Source organism: Mustelus asterias, chromosome 1 (assembly GCF_964213995.1).
Source record: "Mustelus asterias chromosome 1, sMusAst1.hap1.1, whole genome shotgun sequence".
Lineage (NCBI taxonomy): Eukaryota > Metazoa > Chordata > Chondrichthyes > Carcharhiniformes > Triakidae > Mustelus > Mustelus asterias.
In genome coordinates this window covers 83175716-83196851 of record NC_135801.1, presented here as the reverse complement: position 1 = coordinate 83196851, position 21136 = coordinate 83175716, and the positions used below count along the sequence as shown (strand labels likewise).

Genomic DNA, 21136 nt, shown 5'->3' with positions numbered 1-21136 from the left:
TTTATCGCAAGCTGTCTTGACCTTCCTTACCTACAGTTCAGTGAACTTGCTGGTCCCTGGGTGAGGTCCCCCAATTTGCTACCCTCTCTGTGGGAACTATCTCGGCACAAATGCCAATTTGTTATGATTTCGGATGGGATGCCGCAAATTGTCATTGGCCAGGGTGAGGATTGATGAACTGACTCCCTTTCTTTATTCGACCCCCTTGATTAGTTGTGACATGGTTAATTTAAAAAGGATCCCTTCCCTTGCGAATACTTTCTCCCAGCCCAAATGTATTTATGTTTTAACAGGAGCCAACTTAACCAGGCTCTCTCGAGTTAAAGAAAAAGTGAGTTTATTAATTAGTAAAATGTGAGAAAAGTAAAAAATGCGTGCACACACACACACTAGAAATGAGAAGTGAGCCCAAAAAGTAAAAAAAAAAGAATCAGCCTTTGACTTGTCCATGATGAAACATTATTGTCATTGAGATGTGTGATGTCAGTAGTGCTGACTTCAGCATTTGAGCTGCTGGTTTCCAGATTCTGCAGATTCGCTGAAAGGAGTTGTCCTGCTTCCTTTTCAATGGTGGCTTTGCTGACTTGACTTGCTTCCGGCAGTCGGAGAGAGAGCGAGACTTTTTGCCTGCCATAGCAGCGGTGTGCCTAGGATATTCTTCAGCTCTGACCTCCACAGCACACACTAGCACAGTGGAACTATAACCACAGATTCGCACACCGAGACTAGAGTTGCAGTTGGTTTTTAATCCCTCTTCTTGTGTATTTCTGGAAGGGGGAAAAACACAAACAGATCTGGGATATAACTTACAGGATATGATTCCTGCTTAAATGATCACCTTCCATTATCTCCATGGGAGATGACAGTTAAGTCCTTCTTCCTTTGAAATGTCTCTGTCTGAAAAAGAGTATGTGACGTTCTCTTGTCTCTCACTCTCAGGACGGAGTACAACTTTTCAGGCAGTCACTGCTTTATATCCTCAGAATTAACATTCTCAGCCATCTTTGGCTCGTATGGCCCTTCTTAAAATCCTGATCTTATTTAAAAGTTCAAAAGCCTATACGAAATTTAGTGTTATGATTCGTTGTTATGACAACAGTGACCTAATTCCAAAAGTATTTAATTGACTGTGAAGTGCTTTGGGCATGTCTGGTTCTATATAAATGCAACTTCTTTATGAAACTTGTCAACTTTCATCACTCGTGCTCCAGAAAAGTATTGATTCTTTTGTGGCTATAATGTCACGCAGTAGTCCCTTCTTTGTCAATAATATTCAGTAAGGGTATGGTTCTGCTATAAACATAAAGCAGATTGGATCCTTGTACTCCAGCTGTGTTACGAGGTGCATAATTTCCTAAGAGTTTGTCATTAGGGAAACCCAGCATGGATTTGTTGAAGTCAAATTATGTTTAATGAACTTGATTGAATTATTTAATGGAGACGGTTTGATGACAGTAATGCAAGTGATGTTGTGTAGATGGACTTCCAAAAGTAAATTGATAAAAATGCATCAAAATAGACATTCCAGCATAGTTGAATCCCATGGAGTAAAAGGGAAAGTGACAGCATAGTTGGCTGATTATCAAGAAACAGAGCAGTGGTGAATGGAGGTTTTTAGTGTGGAGGATGATGCACAGTGGGGTTCCCTGGGAGTGGGTACGGGGATCACAGCTTTACTTGATGTATATTAATAACCTAGACTTGGGTGTACAGGGCACAGGTTCAAAACTTGCACATGACGCAAAATTTGCAAGTTTTGTGAATGGTGAGGAGGACCTAAGACAGGTTGGAGTGCGGGGTGGGCACATGACAGATGAAGTTTTGTGCTGAATGTTATATTTAAAATATAATATAAAGGGTACAATTCTAACAGGTGTGCCCTGGGGTCTGTGTGCAGTTTGTTGAAGGTGGCAGCGCAGGTAGAAAAAGTGACTAAAATGGCATACAGGATCTTGAGCTTTGTAAATAGAGTACAAAAAAAACAGGGAAGTCATGGCGAAATTTTATAAAACGCTGGTTTGTCCTCGATTGTAGCATTCTGTCCAATTCTCGGCACCACATTTTAAGAAGGATGTGAAGGCTTCAGGGAGGGTGCGGAAAGGTTTGTGAGAATAGTTCCAGGTATGAGGATTTCAGTTCTGTGGCTAGTTTGGAGAAGCTGGGCTTGCCCTTTTTGGAGCATGTTGGGAGAAGATTTAGGCAAAGTGTTGTAAATCATGTAGGGTTTCTGGAGAGAGAAAATATTTTCCATTGTCGGCAGGGCCGAGAAACAAGGACATTGATTTTGGCTGATTGGCTAATGAACGAGGGAAAGCTTTTATTTACACAGCAATTGGTTAGGATGTAGAAAGCAGTAACTGAGTGTGTGGTGGAGGCCGACACAATCAGGGCTTTCAAAACCGAATTAAATAAACAGCTGACGAGAGAAGATTTTTCAGGCGATGGGCGGGAATCAGACCAGCTGAGTTGGTCTTGCAGAAGCAGGCACAACCACGATGGGCCGAATGGCCACATCCTGTTCTGTTACCATTCCATGGCTCTATGATAACGAGAAGTGGACAGCTGCTCTGAAAAGATAATTGAGGTGGCAATGGAAAACATCATTAAATATTTTATGAAGAATAGTGAGCAAAGAATGCTCGTTTGAAGGTTAGAAAAGCTAAAGGGTATAAAGGTCATTTGCACTGCTTTTAATGAACATATTTTTGGAGTGTCTCATGAATTTACATGACCACATATGAGCTTCAAAGGTAGATTTGATTCTGCAGTCTTATCAAAGGATTAGATCGAAAAATACCAATTGATACCAACAATTTTTTGCCATGGTCCACATCAAGTGTGTAATGACACCTGTAGAGACCAATAAATTTTAAAAAGAGATTTGAATTTCCTGTGCCTGTCTGGAGAATTGTGCAAGATCTCAAATTTTAAGATTTTTACTGTAACAAACTAAAAGCACCATTGATTAAACACTATGTAGTAGGCAACTTATACTTTAAAATACAGAAAAGGTCAGCGAGGTGACATTTAACATGATCGAAAATACCATACCATGTTTATATTTCATGCTGTTCCTTAAATAGACATTTCAGTGTTCCATTGGTTATTGCACTGGAGGGAGTTACAAACAGGCAGGAATTAGGTCATGGATGGATCGGAGCACAGAAATGAACGTTTCAAATTTGAATTGTCACCTGACCAGGTGTCAGTGTAGGTCAGCAAAGACGAGGGGATACGGGAGCAGACTATATTGGCAGCAGAGGTTTGGAGAAAGGAAATTTCTAGAGGCTGGAAGATGAGTCTGTTACTCTAATGATCCCCTGGCCAGAGTCTGACGGTGTTGAAAGTATAAATGTGGATTTCTGGTACTGGTGAGCTCAGGGAAGAGCAGAGTTGGAAGTTCGGCATCATCACGATGAACCGAATATGGATTCAGAAGCTCACATTGAGGTTGACTAGGACACCAGGTTTCCAAACCATTTGGTTTTTCCTGAGGTGGTGACTGGTTGGTACGAGTACAGAGTTTGATGTGAGTGGGGGGGGGGCTAATAGCCTCTTTCACTCAATGCTTAGCTTAAAGATATGGAGGTGCAATTAGAGCTGTTTGTATTGGCACATGGTAATTTCAATAAGATGAAAAAGATTTAGGCAGTATATAAAGAAACATTAAAGGCAGAGAGTGTGTATAGATGGGTCTTTTTCTAAATGGAGGTCAGTCACCAGTGGTGTGCCCCAGGGATCTGTTCTGGGACCCTTGCTGTTTGTCATTTTCATAAATGACCTGGATGAGGAAGTGGAGGGATGGGTTGGTAAGTTTGCCGACGACACAAAGGTTGGTGGGGTTGTGGATAGTCTGGAGGGATGTCAGAAGTTACAGAGGGACATGGATAGGATGCAAGACTGGGCGGAGAATGAGAGGATGAGAGGAGACCTAATAGAGGTATATAAGATGTTGAGAGGCATAGATCGGGTGGACTCTCAGAGGCTTTTTCCCAGGGTGGAAATGGCTGCTACGAGAGGACACCGGTTTAAGGTGCTGGGGGGTAGGTACAGGGGAAATGTTAGGGGGAAGTTTTTCTCACACAGGGTGGTGGGCGAGTGGAATCGGCTGCCGTCAGTGGTGGTGGAGGCAAACTCAATAGGGTCTTTTAAGAGACTCCTGGATGAGTATATGGGACTTAATAGGATGGAGGGTTATAGGTAGGCCTAAAAGGTAGGGATATGTTCGGCACACCTTGTGGGGCTGAAGGGCCTGTTTTGAGCTGTAGTTTTTCTGTGTTTCTATTATTGATTGAATTGATTTATTATTACAGTCACATATATTGGTATACAGTGAAAAGTATTGTTTCTTGCGAGCTATACATACAAAACATGCCGTCCATTGAGCACATTGGGGAGAAGGAAAGGATAGGGTGCAGAATATAGTGTTAAGAATTAGAATACAGTTTTAAGAGTATAGAATGAGAGTAAAAGTTGGAATTAGTGGGTATGCTGGGGACAGCTCGCAAGAAGTTACCACGCTCCGACGCCATCTTGATTGTCCTCACTTGCAGCAAATTCCCATTAACTGTAGGTTTTAAAGACAATCTTTAAAGGAGTAGAGTGGGGGAATTCCGGAGCTGACTTACATTGGCTCCTGGTTAAACAATACCTCATTTTTAAAAATTCTCATTCTTGCATTTAAATCCTTCCCTGGCTTCAGCCCTCCAATCTCCAACGGATTCACAACCCTCCAAGATATCTGCACTTCTCTAATTCTAGACCATCCCCGATTTTAACTGTCCCACTACTGGTGATCATGCCTTCGACTGCAAAAGCCCTAAGCTCCTGAATACCCTCCCTAAAGCTCCGACTCTCTTTATTCCTCCAAGACATACCTTAAAATCTATCTCCTTAACCTAACTTTTGGTCATCTATCCCTAATATCTCTACGTAGCTTATCAAGTTTTACTTTATAATGTTTTTGTGAAGTACCCTGTGACATTTTGTCACATTTGAGGCACTGTTTAAGTTGTTATATCGCAGTCTTATTTTTCAGCAACTTATGATACTGCACCACTTTTTGGAATCAAATGCTAAAGTTAGATAAGTATCACACAGCCAACATGTTGAAAAACGAAAAGGCTATCTATATAGTGGCAGGTGGGCCAGGAACTCTTCAGATTGCAATACAAAATTGAGCACAAGTTTGCAGTTAGGGGAGAAAATGTCGAGGGTGTTTTAAACTAGTTTTATTGACCCAATAGTTACTTGGCAAAGTACATGAGTTTAATAAAAAGAAATACATGTTCCTGACAATCAAGTCCTGAAAGTAAGATTATTATTTTAAAAGACATCTTAGTCATTGCAAACTGTGAAGATGTACCAAAGGTTATGGCTGGTTAATTTTCCAACATCAAAGATTTATTATTTACTGACAGAGTGATTGTTCATTAGAACAGCTTATGTAGGCGGCAGAATGGAGTTTGGATATTTCACAACACCAACCGGCTTGAATTCTATTAACATGCATTACCTGCAGAAAAACTATTCTGCTGCTCAATGTTCTATCTTGCACCAAGTCTCAATCATCGCCTGTGCTTGTTGACCTACATTGGCATCAGATACCTTGATTCTCATCTTTACATTTAAATCCCTTCATGACCAGTCTGCTCCATATCCCTGTAAACTCTTACAGCATCCACCGCACCATCCCACTTCCATCGAACTATTTGTTCCCTTAACTCTGATCTATTTGCATACTCCATTCCTCCTCCAGTTCAGTATTTGCAATCCTGCTTTCAGCCTTCCAGGAACCGTGTCTTGAATTTCTTTGCAAAATTCCTGTTCCATTCTACCTCCCTTTCCTCCTTCAAGATTCTTCTTAAAAACAACTTATTTGACCCATCATTGTACCTCTTTGGTTTGGCATCCATGTTTGTCTGATTATGCCTCTATGAAGCATCTTGGGATGTTTTCCTATGTTAATGTGACACGTGCCATATAATGACATGCAGCATGTGACATTCTTAGATATATGGGGCCATTGCATGGAACTGTGCCATTAGTATAAAGAAATTAGCCACTCGGCCAATGTTGAAACATAAATCGGGCAGTGGGGAAACTCTGAACTGTACCTCAGTCAAACTGTTCTGCCCCTTTGACCTCTGGTAGCTTCCAGATTCAACTTCACTGAACTTCATTATGTTTCCCAGTGTACAAAAATACACTCGTGACTTTAATACTTTTAGCATGGATTATAAATATATAGTAAATACAATATTTACCTTAGTTGCGGAATGGCAATGCTAGACTAACCTTTAACCTTTTAGATGGTATGACCCTCTAGTGTTTTAATTGGCCAAATCTAACATGAGAACATTTTGGGTCTGTAATGTTTTTTTACAACACAAGGTATTTATAATCCTAGATTTGTTACTATATATCCTATAGATATCTGCATCACTAATTTGCATTTGTTTTAATGAGTTCCATTTTATACAATCTAATACCGTTCCTAATAAATCCGGGGAAATCCAAACTGGAGGGTCTTGGCATTTGTTTTGGAATCGTATGAAATGTTTTTTTTTAAAGTAACCATTTCTTGCATCAGTTTTACAGTGCTTCCTTTTCTGCAGGTTTTGGTGGGCTTGGAGCTGCTACAGCCAGTAGCTTTAATTTTGGGGGTTTCGGACTAAACGCTAACACTGCAATTGGCTTAAATATCGGAGGTTTTGGTGCAGCTACAACCACAGCTTTTGGTTTTGGTAGTGGTGGCTTGGCTGGCACAGGTAGTTTCCTGCTACTGAAAGCAAAGTGGCAGATTATTTTTAATACATTCATTCATTTCCGTGCCTCATTTCATCTGAGTTATGGTTTCAGCAAGCTTTTGACACCTAAATTGTTACCTATGAGCGAACAGATCCACAGCTGAGTAGCTCAGTGTTAATGCGACGTATTGTACATACATTGGTAACCTTGTACTGTAGTAATAAACATTCTATAATTCATCATCGGGTTCTTATTCAATTTTGATTCAATTTGTATTTGTGGTGGCTACAGGTTCTGTTCACCTTCTGTGTTGCAGCAGTTGGTTGCAACCGTTTGAAGTAATGATCAGTCTGTACTTGGTCTTGCTATATCTACTTCAGGAAACACTGTGCATTTAACCACAGAATCGTGTACCACAAAAGACGGCCATTTGGTCCATCATGTCTATGTCAGTTGTTTGAAAGAACCATCAAATTAGTTTCACTTCCCTGCTTATTCCCTTTAATCTTGCAACTATTTCCCTTTCAAGTATGTATTAAATTTCCTTTTGCAAGTTACTATTGAATTTGCTCCCTCCATCTTTCCAATCAGTGTCCAATCAATTCCTAACGAGCAGAACTCTGGAAAAAAAAACATTTTCTTCATTTTCTCCCTGGTATATTTGCCAATTTTCTTAAATCTGTATCCTCTGGTTACTCACCCTCCTCCCAATGGAAACAGTTTCTTTCTGTCTAATCTGCAAAAAGCCCTTCATAATTTTAAACTCCTCTATTAAATCTCCCCTTAACCCTCTCTATTCTGAGAATAATTCCACCTTCTCTACAGTGGTGTAAAAGGATAGTCATTTGAATTGTATGTCCAATGTTAACAGTAATTTTTCTTTCCCCTTTTTAAGGTTGTAGAATGATTTCTGTGCAACCAAACTAATGGGCACACTGTAGATGTAGCTGTTGAGCTTGACTTGAAGAGCTATGTGATTGTGACCTAAATGTACTCCTCTGCTCATTGCCTCACATTAACATCATGGTCAAGTTTGGTAATGTTTAGGTGTGAATCCATGAAGTGTTGTGTCTCAACACCGACACACTTTGGTGTTGCTACAAACGCTCTAGTGGATGTTCTGTGAAATGTGACAAGGTTTTGATCATGAACAGTAATTTGACTTAGCGTTACAGACAGTAAAACAGAAGGACTTAATTGGATAGCAAGTTGCTTTGCAGTATTGATCAGAACTCAATTACATGTTTATTAGAATTCGAGCTAACTATCCAAAATAGACTTCACCTCATTTAATCTTTTTGCGTAAACAAAATAGGAGCCAATATTTCTAAAAGCCAGAAGGATTTTATTATTTTAAATTACGTTGGTCTGCTGTTCTAATTGTCTTGATTTTACAACATAAAAGGATTAATATTTTTGAGGGGGGAGTTTAAAAGTTAATTAGTGTCACAAGTAGGTTTACATTAACATGCAGTGAAGTATAGGTATGGAAGTTGGGAAGTTATGATGCAGTTGTACAGGACATTGGTGAGGCCCCACCTGGAGCATTGTGTTCAGTTTTGGTTGCCTTGCTATAGGGAAGATGTTATTAAATTGGAGAGAGTGCAGAAGAGATTTACAAGGCTGTTGCCAAGACCGAGTTATAGGAAGAGATTGGACAGGCTAGGACTTTTTTCTTTGGAGCGTAGGAGACAGGGATGATCTTAAAGAGGTGTATAAGAACATGAGAGGCATGGATAGGGTGAATGCACTCCGTCTTTTTCCCAGCGTTGGGGAATTGAGAACTAGAGGTTTAAGTTAAGAGGGGACAGAATTAATGGGAATCTGAGGAGCAACCTTTTTTACACAGAGGGTGGTACGTATATGGAATGAGCTGCCGGAGGAAGTGGCTGAGACAGGGACATTGATAGCATTTAAAAGGTTTTTGGACAAATACATGGATAGGAAAGCTTTAGCGGGAAATGGGCCTAATGCAGGCAAATGGGGTTAGCTTAGAAGGGCATTTTGGTCGGCATGAACCAGTTTGGGCTGGAGGGCCTGTCTCCGTGCTGTAGATTTTATGACTCCAAGTTATTGTGAAAATCCTGTGAAAGGGGGACTTTCTGAAATTATTTTAGGGCCACTTAACTTATTTTCTTAGCATCATAGCAGTCCAAAAATGTGGCTGTTCTACTGTGCAGATTGTGCATCATTTTCTGCTCTGATTTTGTTTGGTTTTGAACATATGATCATAGAATTCGGATCTATAGAATCCCAACAGGGCAGAAGGAGGTCATTCGGCCCATCAAGTCTGCACCGACTCTCCGACAGAACATCTTACCCAGGCCCACCTGCCACCCTATCCTTGTAACCACATGCATTTACCCCACTACTCCCCCCAACCTTAACATCTTTGGACAGTAAGGGTTAATTTAACATGGACAATCCACCTAACCTCTTTGGACTGTGGAAGGAAACCCATACAGATACGGGGAGAACATACAAACTCCGCACAGTGACCCAAGGCTGGAATCAAATCTGGGCCTCTGGTGCTGTGAGGCAGCAGTGCCACTGTACCATCTGTTCCTTGACCAACTTGGAAGACTAATGGAATAACAAAGGAGCCCAACCCTGCTTTGTATCGGACGCAATCTTTGCTCCAAAAATTGTTGCCAGACTTGTTATAGCTCCTAAACCTACAAGTTTCTTTTTCTTTTCATCAACCCTGCAAATTAGGTCCCACTTGCAACCAGCTTCATCCCATTGCTGAATTTAAATGTAAAATACAGCAACTTGACTGACATCAGTGGTAGCAAGTGCTTCCTGGTCCTTTTCAATCCTTGCTGGTGCTTTGGAGGTGTCACTTACTTGTAAATTTAGTCACTGGATGGCCTTGTAAATCATTGAAAATGTTCACTGAAATAGACAGATTTTCATTATGTTGAAAATAAAAGTTGAAGTTACTACATTTTTCTAATTGACGTTTCATGGAGTTGCATAGCCCAACAAAGTCCCAGGTTAAATTTGATGACTTAACTGATCTCAGATGGAAGTGAGGGTGCAAGAATTGGTCTCATTACTTTGGGATAGAGAAAGAAACAGATTTTCAAGGGTTTTCTTACCTGATGCTCACCAGATACACTTTTTAGAATAGCGAACATCAGGTATATCACAAGCTATGCTGGTCAAATAATTCTTCTCTCAGCTCATGAGGAGCTCTAAAGTGCCTTTCTTTCTTTGTGTGCCAATAAACCTACTTTATTTCTTGAATTCAATAAAATTTACAGATGTGTGTTAATTTCTGAGCAAGAATTATACAGATCACAATTTTCAATAGCTTATGTTTGGTCGCTGGATTGTACCTGGTGTTTTCGCAATATGTCTCCTCCACTGTGTGTGAATTCCTGCAATCTTCTTTTAAAAAGCTGAAACCTGTGCATTAAGTTTATTTTTAAAAGTGTCAAATAGACTGTCTTATTTGTGTTAGGTGTGTGGTACAATGGGGCAAGAGAATGTTTATTGCTTAGTTTAAGGGGTATATCTTGCATTTTAAACTAAGATGCTCTGTAGCTGGATCTGATTCGGTTCATTTGCACTTGTGATATTGTCAAAAACGTTTTCTTATTTTAACTCATTGTACAGCATGAGTCACTTTTCATCAAAAGGTTATTCGCTGTTACTTGTATTTGAAATTTATTTTTTATTCCTGTAAAATTCTGGTTGGCATTCCCTTTTATTCCCTTTTAACTATTTTGGGTCATTACAAAGAATGTGAAATTTTGATCTAATGAGGGCAAAGAAGCAAAATGTAATGTTTAAGCTTTAGAGGGCCTGCTAATCAGGGTTATGCATGGACAACTAATATTAAGACAAAGTTATAACTGAGGCTAGACAAATACACTTGCTCCTATACCTGTATGAGTCAAAGTTTTAAATGCTGTGAATAGAATTATTTTTGGGATATCGCATCAAAATAGTTTGCCCGGAATATATGAATCTGTAGTCCATGGGTCCTTGCGTTGCAGTGACATTATGTTGAAAGTTCCACGTTGAAGTCAGAGGCATTGAAATTATACAATCGGCTACAAGTGATGAATGTTGAATGTATTGCTTTGAAATTCGTTCTTCTGCTGTTGGTGGAGAGATTAACCTATTTATTTTAAATATGTTAATAGCTCCTTTAGGAGAGGCAGGAGCTTCATTAAGCATTATTTCAAGGCTGTTCCATTTTCCAGTTCCTTGTGGTGTACATTAGTTTTCTGTGTTTTTAATTAGCGCCATTCAAAACCTAAACATTTGAGTTTCCCTGCCTTAAACCTTGTGTTTTGTTCTAAGCATCATTTTTCCAGTTCTTTGATATATTTTATGAAAGTTAAAGTCAGTTTCTGATCATTTTGTACTGTGACATGCATGGACTTTCCTTCTCATCCACATCCTGTTTGCACTGCAATTTGCATTTCCAGTACCCAGATTTTTGTGACTGTTATTCTCTCTTCTAAGTCATGTTTTTGCAGTTTCTGCTGACTTTGGGTTAAAATCGTGTCATCAGATGAGCCTTTAAGTGACACACTTATCCCATCCTGCACTCATACAGTTGACAAGGAGCATCAGTGTGTAGGTTTTCTAGCTATAAATAATGTATTTTTGCATTCGATTGGTAGGTGTTTGTGACCCATCATTTCAAAGTGTAGCAAGTTATTTTTACAATATCAAAATTGCATTTACCATCCTGGCAACAATGATAGGAACTGCAATTCCCCTGCTGGTCCGATTTACTGAAAACAAGGTGCTAGATTTTTACCCAGTACACCTTTAGTATGTCAAAAATTCTTACTCAACGATTTTGTCTTTGTTGAATATTTAGCTGTGGTTGCATTAGTTCCACTTGAGACAAACGTGGACCATGTTTATTTTCTGGGTGTCTTTTATAAACTTAAAATGTGTATTAATAATTATTTTATTGCAGCCTCTTCCTTTCTTGATGCTGTAATGTTGCTATTCAATCCAGAATTTTTTTTAAAAGAAAATTACCGTAGATGCTGGAAATTTGAAATAAAATAGAGAATGCAGAAATACTCAGCAGATCAGGCAGTGCCTGTCGAGAAAGAGAAACAGAGTTTCGGGTCTTTTCATCAGAACTGTAATTTTTTACAGATTCTGTATAATGTGGCCTGTTTGATGCCCTGTGTTCAGTCACAGAATCGTAGAATCCCTACAGCGCTAAAAGAGACCATTTGGCCCATCACGCCTGCACCATCAACAATCCCACCCAGGCCCGAGCCCTGTAATCCCACATAATTTACCCTGCTAATCTACCTCATGAAAGCAATTGTTATTTATTAGCCCACTGTCAATGGCTCAAAGAAAGACAAGTCCCTTCAGAAAGCTGACTAAAAATATTTGCCTTACAGGTGTTAAAAGCCATTTTCCAAAGTTAATTGGTTTAAACTTAACATGTTTAAACTTAACAGCAGTGTTGAAATTATGTGGACTGAACTCTTGAGTATAAATCCTTCATTGTTCATGTTGTATATGAACGCCCTAGAACTAAAACACGCAGAGTACCTTGACAGCACTTTCAGGTGCCTTTGAGATTGGTCTAATTTTAAGAAAGGAAGCCTGTTGCAGGTGAATAGATGAGAGATATCCCAGGACATGAACTGAGGTTACAAGAAAGATATCTTGTTTTTAAAAGCAGTGATTAATAAGATCAAATAAATTCATTGTTCTAAGAAGATTGTGAGTCTGAGAATGCTGCATCACCAAAGGAGCAATTTGATTTAAGAATGTTGTGTTCAGAATTCTAGATGGAAGAGTGAAACATTCAAAAGGCTGCAGAAGAAAATAATGAAAGGTATTTCCAGCTTAGCATCACTGTGCTGTAACGAGATTATGGTATTTTTCACACAACTTTAATCTCCTACTCGTAATGCCCAACAACCTGTCACCCTGAGATTGTGATTATGTACTGATGAGTGGGAAGTATTGGCATGTTATTAAACTATGGTCAGAAATTGGTCCCTAAATCTGGAAATACGCTGAAAGAATACTTTGATGTTTTGAAATAATGGTGGGTCACAAATATATAGGTGTAACGTTAATTAGTTGACTTTTTGTTGAACTCTGATCTTTTTTAAATGTCCACATAGGTGGTTTTGGAGGGTTTGGCACAACTACGACAGCTGCTCCTGCATTCAATTTCTCAACAGCACCTGCCAATACAGGGGTAACAGGTAAAAAAAAACAAAATGGTAATCGTTTGCCAGGGAAAGAAATTTATCAAGTTTCTTTTGTGCTTTTTGAGGAGGGTGGTCTGGTCCTATAGGGGCAAGGAATGGTAATCTGCACCATAGAAGCACAAACTAATTGAGACTGAAAATTTCCTTTAAAGTTACATGCTTTTTGATGAATCTTTGCAATAGCATAAAGGAATTGATTGATATTTTATTGGAAACAGTAGCAATCCAATGGCAAATGATCCCACAGTTTATTTTCGTGCAAGAATTGGAGGGAAAAATCCCAGTTAAGGAACAGTGCAACAGTAAATGAACTAGATTGAATTCTCAAAATGTTTGAACATTGAAATTTGTTGACTATTGTTACCTCGGATTTACAGAGAGGTGCTGCTTAATGTGTACTTAAAACTAATGGTTCTCAAAATAATTTTAGATTTTCAGATCCCAATAGAGTCTACTGTTTCCATTGTTGCTGCTCATAATTTGAAAGTGTTTTGCTCAACTTCTGTTCTTCGAGATGAATCTATAAATTCTCAATTAGCTTAGTGCATGCGAGAGATTTGTCTCTCGCATGCACTAAGTTAACTTTGTACGTGCAGAGATGCGTGGTCTACAGCATGTGGTGATGTTAGTAGCAAACTATAGAGAGAATGGAGAAGAAATATAAAAGAATGTTTTGTTGATTAAAGTTTCCATTTGCATTTTTATGAGAAAACATGCCTCACATCCCTTGGCAATAATTTTTCTCACAAGCACAAGTTCTTCAGCCAATTAGCACTCACCCATGGGTAGATCTAGTAAGACTTTTGGGTAAGTGCTACACACACCTACAATTGAGCCTTGTAAGAATTTCCAAAATACACAATGTATCATGCAATTTTTTGTTCTATTCTCCCCTGATTTTCTGGTGAAATGTGCTTTATTGTCTGTCTTCTAATAGCTCACCAAATTTGCTGTTGTTTGTGAGTGAGCATTGACTGCGAGGGTTAGTAGACCTTTTGACAGGAAGCGTGATGCAGTGGGATTGCAATTATCCAATTACTTTAGCTTATTTCTGCGACTGAGCTGGAAGCAGCCTAGGGCACATGCCTCTTCAACTCCGCCCTGGCTGAGATTGAGTTTGGTGATAGAAAAACTTGATTTGTGGATTTCTGTTTAAATTGCAATGAATAGGAGGATCTGGCACTCAGATCTTAACATTTTTTTAAAAATCAAGATGTCAGAACTTCAAAACAACCTTTTCAGAGCGGATCGTGGGGCAGGAATTTCAGATCTTAGAAATCTTAGATGGCGGGGTTTCTACTGGGGGATACATCCCCACCAACCATGGCAGACCTGGAACCATTTAATGCTCTGAGGAGTGTTAATTGGCTGGGGGTGGGATTTTCACCTGAGTGTGGGGCAGGAATCCCACCTCAGAGCTGCTGGCCAATTTGACTGGTAGGCAGCTGGTTGCCCTTGCAGCAGTGTTGGCAGCAGTGGGCAGGACTGGGGTTACAAGGGACCACCCATGGGAGGGCAGACCTGTTGTCTGGGGGAAGGGGGCAAGGTGGTGAGGAGAAACCAATATGGAAAGGGGAGCCCAAGGAAAGTCTCCCCCCCCCCCCTCCTCCCCATTTGAGGCATAAGCACGATGGCCTGTCAGGGTTCACCCTTACCAGTGATTTTCTTCCACTTGAAGGATTGAGGCAGGGTGGGAAGAGGCCTTTAACTGGCCAATAATTGGGGCATTCCTCAAGGGCTACCTTTCTGTATCAAATTGTGGACAAATCGGGTGCGGGCAGGAGGACAGCGGGAAGGCTACCCGGTGAACTTACATCCCCTTGCAAACCTGCCAGCAGATTTCTTTTAATTTATTCTTTCATGGAATGTAGGCATCATCGGAAAGACCAGCATTTGTGATCCATCCCTTGAACTGTAGCTTACTAGGCCATTTCAGTGGATAGTTTCACAGTAACTTCGTTGCTTATGACTCAACTAAATTTTTAAGTTTATTTATTAAAGAGTCAACCACATTTCTGTGGATCTGGAGTCATGTGAGTCAGATCAGGTAACAATGGCAGATTCTTTTCCCTAAAGGACATTTGTGAACCAGCTGGGTTTTTATGATAGTTGGTGATAGATTCATGGTCATTGTTACTGAGACTAACTTTGCAATTCCAGGTTCTTTTATTAGTTGAATTTAAATTCCACAAGCTGTTATGGTGGGTCTTAAACCTTGAAGCTGGATTACTAGCGCATTGACATTATTGCTGCATCATCATCTCCTGCAGCTATTTCTGCCCATAATTAAACAGCCTTTACTTCAATCAGCATGCTCCCAGATGACTCTTAGCTGAATACGCTACTTGGTGTGGCATTGAGACATGTCCCAGGCCCAGCCCCTATTCTGTGTGGATTTACTAATTTGCTGGTGTGATATGTCAGGCTGGCAGTAGGGGATATTACAATTGACCTTGGTATCCAGGTGAAAAAACTGGCCAGTTTGCCACTGGTTGCCTTTCATTTCCCATTTCAAGAACAGCATGTAAAAAGGATTGTAAGCACTCTTTGTAGTCAGACAGCTTATCAGCGTTTCTTGTCCACCCCAACATTTGGAAAATTGGGGTGGCACAGTGGTCAACACTGCTGCTTCACAGCTCCAGAGACCCAGGTTCAATTCCGGCTTTGGATGACTGTGGAGTTTGCATGTTCTCCCTGTGTCTGCTTGGGTTTCCTCTGGGTACTCTGCTTTCCTCCCATAGTCCAGAGGTGTGCAGATTAGGTGGATTGACCAAGTTAAATTGCCCTCTGTGTTCCAATATATGTAGGGTAAATTGATTCGCCATGCTAAATGTGTGGGGTTCTGGGGTTAGGGTGGGGAAGAGGGCCTGGACAAGATACTCTGTCAGAGAGTCAGTGCAGACATGATGGGCTGAATGGCCTCTTCACTGTAGGGATTCTATGAGGTAACACATGGTACCTCAGAGTGCAACTCTAAAACAACCAAATTGACCAGCTCAAAGAGAGAATTAATAGGGAAAAATAATCCACTCACTCATTACTGAAATCACTTGGGTATAGTTTTCATAACTCACTAATCTAAGTGTTGAACTAATCCATGTTGTTGAAACAATGTTGATTTTTGTGGTTATCTGTTGGAGGGAATGAACGAACTGAGTCTTCCGAGACTGTATAGAACTTCAACAAAAACAGCTTTATTCAACATGCATGAGAGAGAGCAGTACTCAGAGCTTTAATTCCAGCTTGTTCCCGAGCTACTCTACCCATCGTAGGTGCTTACACGTTCTTGTACGTTTTCGCATTACAAAGTGCAACATTTCGATTAAGTCATCATATTGTTACTTTAAATTTGTTAAAGTTCTGTTTTGATCACATTATGCTGATCCATTATCCTGTGTGTTTTATCTTTAATTGTTTTCTGAACATATCCTGGCTCTTTGTTTGCCATATCAAAGCACTGTAGTTATCAAACCAATTTCAATAGTGTGTTAATTGTCCCCATTTCCCTGATACTTGATTAGTTTTCCAGAAAAACATTGACTCCTCTGGACATTGTGGAGTCTCTAAGTGGTATTGATTCTCTTATTGTTGCTGTAACCTCGGAAAGACCTCTTTCCATCACCAACACCTTCTCATTTGCTTAATCATTTATCTCTTCCGATATGTGTGATCCCATGATAAACCTTTAGTTGGGTTTGCCTTATGCGTTGCAGTGCTACTATATGCCCATCCTTTCTCCAAATGTTGTCTGAATCTTTCACAGCCCCCTCTCGCTCCTATTCTTTCGCTTCCTCGTGTTTTGCTGCTAGTTGTACCTTCCCTACACTATCTGAATCTCGTTCATATGCAGCAACTGGCTTCACTTCCTCCTCCTGCACTTCTGGGACTTGCTCTGTACATAAGAACATAAGAAATAGGAGCAGGAGTAGGCCATCTAGCCCCTCGAGCCTGCCCCGCCATTCAATAAGATCATGGCTGATCTGAAGTGGATCAGTTCCACTTACCCGCCTGATCCCTATAACCCCGAATTCCCTTACCGATCAGGAATCCATCTATCCGTGACTTAAACATATTCAACGAGGTAGCCTCCACCACTTCAGTGGGCAGAGAATTCCAGAGATTCACCACCCTCTGAGAGAAGAAGTTCCTCCTCAACTCTGTCCTCAACTGACCCCCCCCCTTTATTTTGAGGCTGTGCCCTCTAGTTCTGGTTTCTTTTCTAAGTGCTTTGTAAGAGCTTTAGTTGCCCTGTCTGCATAATCATTGCCTCGTTGGTGTGGTGTCTGTATCCTTTTGTGGGTTTATCTTAATTACTGCAGCTTCAGATGGAGCTTTGGCCCTTTCTATCAGTTTCTTTATGTGATCTTCATGTTGCACATGCCCCTCTGAGGAAGTTATGTATCCCCATCTAGCCTAAGCTATCATGTAATTGTGTACTATTCCAAAAGTGTACTAGCTGTCGGTGTAGATATTCACCCTCCTTCCCTCAGTTAATCGCAGTACTTCTATTAGGGTTATCAGTTCCGCAACTTGAGCTGACTTTGTTCCTGGGATCTGGCTCCCTTTTAGTACAGCGCCTGCTCTAGCCACCACCACCCATGTTGTGCGTGGGATCCCCCCCATGGTATTTTCTAGATCTATCTATATATAGTTCTAATACATCCTCCCCTTCCAACGGTTCTTCTGCTATCCCACCACTCTCGCCTTCATCAACCTTCTCCAAATAACTGTGTTCCATACCTTCTCTGACTAGCATGGATGCTGGGTTGAGGGCTGAGTCTTTCACTATCTGTATGCGCTTATCCGCCGGGAGTAACACACACCCACCCCCATTCTCACACTCTAAGTGGAAGGGTTTGGTGAGACTGCTTACTCCCCTCTAGTCAGTTCTTGCAACGGCTCAGTGAGTCCTGAAGAATTTTGCACAAACCTTCTGCAGTACTTGAATAACCCCAAAGCTTGCCTCCCCCCTCACAGTCTGGGGTTTTGGCACCTCCAAGATGGCTTTCTTCCTTTCTGCTGGGATTTTCTTCTCCTCCTCAATGTGGTAGTCTAAGTATACAATCTCGTCCTGCGCCACCATGCAGCCCCTGATTATAATTGTTCCCAACCGGGAGTCCCAGGTCCACGATTCTGGTTAAGTGCGGCCCTTTCTCATCAGTCAACATTTTTAAGAAAATGTCACTTCGGTTTGGGAAGGCTACCCCAAGTGGTGCTTGTACGCCTCGAACTTTCTCTCTGCATAATCCTCTACCCTTTCTTTCGGTCCTTGTTTAATCAGGGTGATCAGTGTCCAGTTTGGGCTACCTCTTCCCAGGGCATTTTGCACCGCTAATTTGAAGGCCGCAAAGTGGGCATCGTTATTTCCCCCTCCGCGCTGGGTGATCCAAGTGTGATCTTTATGGTTGTGGCATGCCTACCCAAACTGGCGCGGGGACTTTTGCCCTCAACAATCGGTGGATATCGTCATTGGTCAACTCATGGGCCTCCCTTAATTCTTCCAATTTATCCCAAAAAGGGCTGTCATTGGTTTGCCGTTTTTATAGGGGATAATTCATTTAAAATCATGTTTCTCCCCTGCTGTAAAGGGCATTTGAATCTGTTGCTCAGTGGTCTGTCTGTCCACAGTTTTCGATACAACTCGTAAAGAGGCTAGTGGCTGTGGCTCACCACCCTCCTCGAAAGGAGGAGGAAATGCATAATCACTCCTATAATGTCCGCCTCTGTTTACTCTTTCATCTAAACTGTCCCAGTCAACACTGTTGTCACTGTCTTCCACTAGGTCTGATGCCGTTGGTGCCACACTCCCTACAAATCTTCCATGTGGTTTTTTCCTGACCCCCTCCTGTGTGCTCCACACAGCTACAACTCTCGCTTCGTGGTGTTCTTTTGCCCCTTGGTTTTTTTAATATAGCTATTGCGACTATTACCCCTATTACTTGTTTTTAGCTTGACCCATCCACCAAGCCTTTTGTTTGACCGCGGGGGCTTCAGAATCGTGTTCCTTCTCCCTCATCATCTTAATTGATTTGTGTTATGATTTACTATCATCTGTACAATAGATTCCTCATATCCCCATTGTACATTCCCTATACTGTCTTATCACTCCTGGCTATCATAGAACCATAGAAACCCTACAGTGCAGAAAGAGACCATTCGGCCCATCGAATCTGCACCGACAACAATCCCACCCAGGCCCTATCCCCGTATCCCTACATATTTACCTGCTAATCCCTCTAATCTACGCATCCCGGGACACTAAGGGGCAATTTAGCTTGGCCAATCAACCTAACCCGCGCATCTTTGGACTGTGGGAGGAAACCGGAGCACCCGGAGGAAACCCACGCAGAGAAGGTGCAAACTCCACAGACAGTGACCCAAGCCGGGAATCGAACCCAGGTCCCTGGAGCTGTGAAGCAGCAGTGCTAACCACTATGCTACCGTGCCGCCCCTCTACTCTCGTGAAATTCTCCTCCGCGGTGCCTCCTCCTTGCAGTGGACGAGACCCTTCAATTCTTCCTTCTCGCAGAATTCTCCGTCGCGGTTTTTTCTCCAGACCTTCTGGAAATCTTCTTTTTCCATCTCTGTGACCCGACGCGTGGCATTTCCCTGTGCAATTTTATTCAATCCCATACGGTCAGACCCTTCTCCGTATTGTTCTGCAACTTGCAGCCAGCCAACGACTAGTATGGGATCGCTCCCCTAACTATGGAGCCAAATAGTCGCCGGTCATCCAGTGCGGTACCCTGCTCGAAGCGCCAATTTTTGGAGGGAATGAACGAACTGAGTCTGACCTTGTAGAAATTCAACAAAAACAGCTTTATTCAACATGCGTAAGAGAGAGCAGTACTCGGAGCTGTAATTCCAGCTTGTTTCCGAGCCAGTCTACCCATCATAGATGCTTACACATTCTTATACGTTTTTGTGTTACAAAACACTATATTTCGATTAGGTCATCATATTGTTACTTTAAATTTGTTAAAGTTCTGTTTTGGCCACATTATGCTGATCCATTATCTTGTGTGTTTTATCTTTAATCGTTTTCTGAACATATCCGGTTTACCTGTTTGCAATATCAAAGCACTGTAGTTACCAAGCCAATTTCGACGTATGTTAATTGTCCCCATTTCCCTGATACTTGATTAGTTTTCCAGAGGCACAATGGCTCCATTGGTCATTGTGGAGTCTTGATAAGTGGTATCGATTCTCTTATTGTTGCTGTAACCTCGGAAAGATCTCACCTGGGGTGTGACTGTTTAGTGCCGTCTGGGATGTAGTTATTTGTAATTTGTCGTGTGTCTGCTTGCAGTGAGTGTGGCTACTACAGTTAGGCTGCCTGTTTAACCCTTTCCATTCTTTCCTCTCCTGCTGCAGCCCACGTTCCCTGGGTTGCCCCACTACGGTGTCTCAACATTAATTCAGTGCTTAAATTTTTTGGGTTCAGTATTTCCTCAAGTCAGATTCTCTTTCCTCCACGACGCAGAGAGAAGCTTCAGTTTAAGAAGAAAATTAAAATCAGTAGAAAAAAGGAGAACGGTTAATCATTTATAGATTACTGATATTAAAATAGATCCGGATGAGAGACTTGAGCGCATGAGTCTCAGCATTGAGAGAGGTGCAGTCTTTTAAAGGAGCTGTTAAATCAAGGCGATTTGGGAACTTACTGAGCGCCAATTCGGCTGCTTTCTTTGTCTGGCATAATGGGAGTGACCGCTCTTCAAAAATACCCAGTTGTTTGGAAGGTGTTTTGGGGTGAGCTGAGGATATGATACGCTGCTCTCTAAACTCCAGTTTCCCTGTTACAACTTGGCTGTAATCTTTGCTTTGTTTTAAGACATTGTTATAGAATCTGTATTTTTTAATTTCTTTTTTTAAACTATACGTTATAAAAAATATTTTTCCTTTAGATTAACCTGAACTACAGTAACATTTTGGTAACCCTAAGAGAGCCTGTGATGCATTTTTACCTTTTGTAATTCCGTACAATTTTCTTTGTTTTCCAGGTCTCTTCCAGAACACACAGAATAAAGGCTTTGGGTTTGGTGGTGGACTTGGCACAGGTACTGGCACAGGTCTAACAACTGGCTTAGTCGCTGGTTCCACGTTTGGAGGATTTGGTGGCTTTGGTACTCAGCAGCAACAGCAAAGTAAGTTGCTAGGAAGGCAAA

At 41.2% G+C, this 21136-nt stretch overlaps 1 protein-coding gene across 4 annotated transcripts in view; it reads left to right on the top strand.

Moving 5' to 3' along the window:
- The window catches only part of nup54 (nucleoporin 54), a 57658-nt gene that overhangs the window by 11768 nt on the left and 24754 nt on the right, over positions 1–21136 (top strand). For 2 of the 4 annotated variants that reach the window (XM_078214228.1, XM_078214211.1), the window contains 2 exons: positions 12879–12962; positions 20972–21115. In XM_078214228.1, coding sequence (XP_078070354.1) covers positions 12879–12962; positions 20972–21115 — 228 coding nt within the window. The remainder of the gene's footprint in view (positions 1–12878; positions 12963–20971; positions 21116–21136) is intronic. The other 2 variants (XM_078214238.1, XM_078214220.1) reach the window with 1 other exon arrangement.